General features: G+C 49.3%; 1 protein-coding gene and 1 pseudogene across 5 annotated transcripts; one reads left to right on the top strand and one right to left on the bottom strand.

The window, feature by feature from the left end:
- Nucleotides 1,414-1,923, top strand: Gm18310 (predicted gene, 18310; annotated as a pseudogene).
- Nucleotides 2,087-5,728, bottom strand: Hddc3 (HD domain containing 3). 5 transcript variants are annotated; one of them, XM_030242953.1, is made up of 4 exons: nucleotides 5,554-5,728; nucleotides 5,209-5,264; nucleotides 4,847-5,087; nucleotides 2,087-4,697 (listed from the first exon to the last, which is right to left on the bottom strand). In XM_030242953.1, exons 1-4 carry the CDS (start codon nucleotides 5,663-5,665, stop codon nucleotides 4,576-4,578), a joined length of 531 nt encoding a protein of 176 aa, XP_030098813.1. In that variant the 5' UTR covers nucleotides 5,666-5,728; the 3' UTR covers nucleotides 2,087-4,575. The 5 variants fall into 5 exon arrangements, with proteins under 5 accessions (XP_030098813.1, XP_006541216.1, XP_006541217.1 ...); XM_006541153.3 differs by having other exon boundaries at nucleotides 2,087-3,626; nucleotides 5,554-5,727; XM_006541154.3 differs by having other exon boundaries at nucleotides 2,087-4,701; nucleotides 5,554-5,726.
- Nucleotides 5,729-6,058: the final 330 nt, after the last annotated feature.

The raw sequence follows: 6,058 nt of genomic DNA, 5'->3' as shown, positions 1-6,058 counted from the left end.
GGTGCTAAGGTGATGTGTGGCAGAGGGCCACATGTAACTGGATCAAGGAAAAAAGCCAACTCTTGGTAAAGCCTCTGAACTAATCCTTGGGAGAATAAGGGCCAAAGCCAAAGCATTTCCTTCTCCCCTCCCCTCCCCTCCCCTCCCTTTCCCCCAGGCAGGTAGCACAAGCTAGCCTCCAATTTTTACTGCATTTCCTGCCTTAGCCCCTCAAGTGCTGGGATTACAAGTGCATGCCTCCGTGCCTGGCTCATACGGTTCTTGGTAATGGCACAGTGAGTGCGTACTGTTTTAAGGTAAGCAGCAGCTGTTGTCCACAGAGCTCAGGGATGGATGCCTCCCCAGTAAGGCTAACAGTCTACAGTGGAACCAAGATACAACAAAACAACCTCATTCACCAGAAAGAGAAGGACTCCCTCACTGAGACGCATCCAGTTCCATAAGGAGGAGAGGATTGAGTGGCCAGCTGGAGGCACAGAGAGAAAGGCGGGCAAATGTGAGGAACTTCACCATCTTGCAGGGCGTCAGGCCCAGACAGGGTCCGGATCTACCTTCCCCAGGGCATGAAGAGGAGTAGGAATTCCTGGGCAGACAGCATTTCTAACCCGAGCTGGAAGAGTTTAGCTTGCTGTCATGGTGGTTAGGGAGCCAGACACTTCCAGTCCAGCTACTCTGGAGACAGGGGAGGAGTCTGTTGAGCCCAGGAGTTTAGAGCCAGCTCAAGCAACACTGAGACTCCATCTCAAACAAGCAAAAAGCCACTAGCTGTCACAAACACAAAGAGGAAAACATAAACTATGTAGTGGAGGGGTGAGGCTTACAGTTCAACTAGAGGTCTCTGAATTTGTTCTTAACAAAAATGTACGGAAAGTTCAAGTCTCACACTGTGAGAGATGACAGAGACGGGATCTTCCGACATTAGGATGGAACTAGTTTTGTTTAGGTCCAATGGGAAGAAAGTTCAAACAGTTGCCGGGAGCAGCTGGGTCTTTGTACTGCCCTGATTAATTAGGATAGTCTGCTCACAGGCTCCTTATATTTTTGGTTGTGAGCCTAGCCTCTAACGGCTGAGTCATCTCTCCAGCCCCAAGAAGGGCTTCTTAACTGTGATACAGTTGAAGATGAGAGATGGTAGCCAGTGAGACAGTCCCTTAGAGAATGAAACCCGGGAGTGTCTATGTGAACATTGAATGCTTTAGTTTGAGTATGTGTGTCCCTCTGTAGTGCAATGAAATCAGGGGAACCTGTGGGAGGTGACTGGGCCTTGCAGGCTTCTCTCTAGTGGGGGAGGGGGAAACCATTATAAAACAAGGAAAGAGGAAACCATTTACTTCACCCTAGGGAAGGAAGGCTCTCTGCCTAACTCAGGGAAGTTTGCTTCAGGCAGAGGTGGTTCTGTCCACCTGAGTCTGACCCAACCAGACACGGGGCAAAGTTCTTACGCATCTTCTTCATGCAGACTTGCTCTGTAGATCAGCATGAGAAGAAACACCCTGACTCCAGTTCTCAGAAATATGTTGCAAAAGATGGAGGACCATGTCCATAAAGGAAAAGTTGACGTCTGAAGGTATGGTCCAAAGCAATGAGGCTCACTGTGCCCTGGAGATGAATTATGTCCCTCCCAAAAGGGCTATGGAGGAAAGCCGAAAACCCTAAAACTCCTAAAGACCCCATCTGTCTCCTGCCTGTTTGCTCTGAATATCACTCAAAGGCCAAAACTGACCCAGGCATGTCTATTAGAGACACTGCAGGGTGGGGGCAGGGTGAGGATGTCGAAACAGCCAAAGATAACCACGTGAGCAGAAAGCAGCTAGACTCAAAAAGCGTGAAAAGATTGCTGTACACCATGCCAAGGGCAAAAATGAAGCAGGAAGGACCAGCCTTGAGAGACCAACAGGCATAAAAAATAATGAGCCAGAAGAGGGTGGAGGATGGCTGCCCTGTCGTGTGGTGTGTGTGTGTGTGTATAGTGTGTGCATGTGTTCAGGTGTTTTTCTAGGAATGGGAAATTCAAGTGCAGCTTAACATTAGCTTCAGTGTAAAAACTAGATTTTTGTATAGCCAATGAGATTTAAGAAGCCTTCTGGAGAGCCTTGGTATGGTTGTGCTTTATTGCAGAGGCAGGAGTATTGTAGAATGGCTGTGGGGGCCCTATGCCCCTCCAGCAAACAAAAACAGACCAAAAAAAGGGGCTCTGAAGGTGAGGTGAGACGGCAGAGTGGGTAAAGGCACCAGCCCGCCAAGCCTGACAAACTTGAGTTGGATATCTCAGACCTACATGATAGAGGGCGAAATCCAACTCCCCGAAAATTCTCTGCCACACCCACACTGTAGGACTTCCGCTCTTCCGGATACCCGGAAGCTCTTGTGACTTAGCCAGCAATTTTTAAGGGTCCAGGGATCGGCTATGAATCATTGAGCAATCACTGCAGTTGGTGTTGGAGCACTAAGGTCTTCCAGGCTTCCTCATGTTACTGGGATTTCTGTCTTTGCCAGTCAGTTGCCAGAAAGTGGTGGCATTCCTTCCCAGTATATCTGCCATCCCACAACTGCATCATCTGACCTTCGTAAGGACATAGTCCAGCCCACTTGATAAGGACGCCAGGCTCCAAGGGTTGATGCTTTTAACCCAAAGGACATGGGAAATGACTATTTAGCATGTGGGTCCTCTTCGGGAGACCAGAGAAGGAAGAACAGCAATTTAAGCCTTTACCTAAGTGCTTTATTTTCCACGACTAAACCACGGACGCTTATTCCAATCTTAGGTCCCTGAGGGGCCAGAGGTCTCACCATGCAAACAGACCCAAGACTTAAAGAAAGGCTGTTAGTGCCTGGATGGAGGGGCATATCTGCTTTCCATATTCCGGGCCCACCTTAGTGAAAAAACACAGACGTTTTTAGCCTGTGATGTCAGGGTTGAGTGATGGAATGTGGGAAATGAGGAGGCTCTGGAACGCTGCAGTAAGAATCCCATCTTTCCTGGACCTTGCTGGAGCCATGCTGCAGGATGGCACAGAGAACGGCTCAGAGCGTCAGCCCTCGCTCCTCGAACAGCTGCTTTAGTGCCTCTTCCAGTTGCTGGTTTGTCCCTTGAAGCCCTTTTACCACCTGGGCTGCCCACTCGAAGTACTCCTGGACTCGGTGTTCTGACCATCCTGCACCAGAGTGGACAGAAACCTGCTTGTGTGGTGTCAAGGGCAGCATCGGCTTTTGCCTGTTTCCTGGCAGGCTTTGGTACAAGGCCGTGAGTTGCGATGGCATGATCTGACAACTTCTCCATGACCCAGCAACTCTGTTCCCACCTTAGGGAAGAAGACTATTCTAGGAGGTTGTACTGGCTAATTTTGTGTCAACTTGACACAGCTGGAGTTATCACGGAGAAAGGAGCTTCTGTTGAGGAAATGCCTCCATGAGATCCAACTTGCTTCTTGGTCATGATGTTTGTGCAGGAATAGAAACCCTGACTAAGACAAATTGGTACCAGGAGTGGGGTATTCCTGTGACAATCTGACCATGTTTTGGGGAGGACTGTGGAAGGACTTTGGAACTTTGGGCTTGAAGATCCATCCGTTGTTAAGAGCTCTGTCGGATGTCATGTAGGAGCTTGGAAGATAATGTTGAGAACACTGCAGAAGATGGAGCTCTGGTTTGTGAAATTTCAGAGGGAAAATTAAAGACTCTTTTCAGGGCCATTGCTGTTTTGTTTGTGAAGATTCTGTAGTTCTGGTTAGCTGGGGCTGAAGAATCAGCTGTGATTAACAAGATACCAGAACTACCAAGCAAAAACTTTGCATTACTGGGACTATTGATGCTGGTTAGCTGGAGCTAAGAAATTAGCGGTGATTAAGAAGAGACCAGCATCATTGAGGTGACATCTTCTGGGAAGTGTTTTCTGAAAGCACAAAGAGGCAGTGTTCCAGAGATGGCCAAGGATGTACTCCTGCTGCAGTGGGACTTGGTAATATGTAAGGGTCACCCAGGTGGTACTGGTTTTGAAGGCATGAAGGGGTCACGCAAAGCAGCTGAGGTTCGGTACTGTGAGAGGCCATGGAAGGCCATTGGTGAAGGTGCAGCCTCAGTTGCAATTGAAGGCCCAGGACTGAAGGGGTCATGCAGTGTTTTGGAGATGCCAGTACCATGAGATGACCACCAAGAGCAGCAGCAGCAGTGGGGTACAGGCATCTGGAGCCTAGAGGACGATGCGTGTGCTACAAAGGGCCTGGCTGGAGAAGTTACCCAAGCCCTTGGAGGAGCCCAGAAGATCGTGAGTTGGATCCCAGACATTGGACGGTTGGAGATTGACTTTTGCTTTTGATTGTGACTGTGCCCTGATATTTTCCCTCTTGAAGGAAGAAACTGTTTTAGTGGAGCCCACAGTTAAGAGACTTTTAATTGTAAAAAGACTTTGGATTTTAAAAGAGATGGATATTTTAAAGAGATTGAAATTTTAAGAATATGTAAAGGCTGTGGGACTTTTAAAGTTATTTAGATCTTGGGGATGAATAAGATTGTAAGGGTTGAGGCTTACTAGTGATGTTTTTGTGTGTCAAGTTGACAAGGGGTCAATTGTACTGGCTAATTTTGTGTCAACTTGACACAGCTGGAGTTATCACGGAGAAAGGAGCTTCTGTTGAGGAAATGCCTCCATGAGATCCAACTTGCTTCTTGGTCATGATGTTTGTGCAGGAATAGAAACCCTGACTAAGACAGAGGTTTAGTCGGAGGTGTTACGACCACCCCTCCCCACTCTACCCCCCGACTTATTTCTGGGAATCTAACCAACCTGTATTTTCAGAAGCTGGCCATCCCCTCCCCCTCTCTCCTCAGAGCCAGTAGGAGAGCATACCTGTAGGGGTGCAGCGATTCAGGTCCCTCAGATTGTATAGCTTGTCTGCCAGCTTCACCAGTTTGGCCCCTGGGCTGCTGTGTGGTGCCTGCTCCACCTGTTGCCGCTTTCTTTCCAGTTTGGGCAGAGTCTTGTCATCTGTTACCTCCTCCACCAAGCGTCGAACCTGTGCTCCAAAGTGCAGCTCTACCTCATCCAGGGTAGTATCTGTGTCTTCTACTGTGTCATGGAGCAGGGCGGCCTGGGGATAGGTTACCATTCAGCCCAGTGACACTAACCTACTAGCCAAATAAATAGCACCCATTGTTCAACAGTACTCTGGTTTCCCGCACCAGCCTCCTGGCAGAGAAGGGTAGCCTTACCTGTAACACCACAATATCAGTGATTCCAGCCTCATGGGTTAGGATCCGGGCTACACCTGGCAGGGGCAAAGCAGAAGTCAGTCTAGAAGGAGCCAGATGTAGCACCTCACCAGCTGGATGACCTTGGAAAGTCCCTTACCCTCTTGGGATATCGACTGTACCAAGGGAGCACTCCTGCCTTCTACCCCAGGTGAGGCTTACACGCATAACGCATGAAAAGTGGTTGATACAACGCTTGGGACTCGAAGAAGGCGCTCAGTAATTTATATGCGCTTTGTGTTCCCGTCCCAGTTAGTCCCCACCCGCCACGGGCCGCGAGGGCTGCTTCCCAACTGGCGCGCCCACCGATGGGGTGATTAATGTAGGGAGTCCCTTCAGGATCTTTTCGTCGCTGCTGTCGGTGTTTGTGAGCGGCGAAGTCAGCAGCCTCCAGCAGCTGAGCTGCCTCCGAGCCCATTGCGCTGGTGGCGCGAGGGACTGAAGCTTCGGAGTCCGAACAAATCACCTATAGCGCCGCCTGGCGCTTCGGAGGCTCGGAGAACGGAACTATTTCTAACAAGCTGTAATTCATTCATCCCCCCTCCCCCAACGTGTGTGCGCGTGCGTGTGGATTATAGAGGCTATAAGTCTCCACCTTAGTTTTTGGAGACAAAGACTCTCCTTGAACCTGTAGCCCAGGTATTTAGCAAGACTAGCTACCGAACGAGTTTCAAGGAGTCTCCTGTCTCTGCCTCCACAGTACAACAGGCGTAGGTTGCCATCCCCAGCTTTTTTACCTGGCTATTGCAATAATCTGAAAGAATGCAAGTCCTTATTCTTGTGCAGCAAGCACTTTACCCACTGAACCATC

Source organism: Mus musculus, chromosome 7 (assembly GCF_000001635.26).
Source record: "Mus musculus strain C57BL/6J chromosome 7, GRCm38.p6 C57BL/6J".
Taxonomy (NCBI): Eukaryota; Metazoa; Chordata; class Mammalia; order Rodentia; family Muridae; genus Mus; species Mus musculus.
Note: the sequence above shows the minus strand (reverse complement) of the source record. Positions and strands in the feature narration are given on the sequence as shown.

What these genes read in the sequence shown, in the direction of transcription:
- Hddc3 (NM_026812.2), bottom strand. Translation starts at nt 5,665, where the DNA reads ATGGGCTCGGAGGCAGCTCAGCTGCTGGAGGCTGCTGACTTCGCCGCT. An exon ending in CTGATATTGTGGTGTTACAG is followed by an intron (nt 5,088 to 5,208) that starts GTAAGGCTACCC and finishes ACCTATCCCCAG; the next exon opens with GCCGCCCTGCTCCATGACAC. An exon ending in GAATCGCTGCACCCCTACAG is followed by an intron (nt 3,156 to 4,846) that starts GTATGCTCTCCT and finishes ACTCTGGTGCAG; the next exon opens with GATGGTCAGAACACCGAGTC.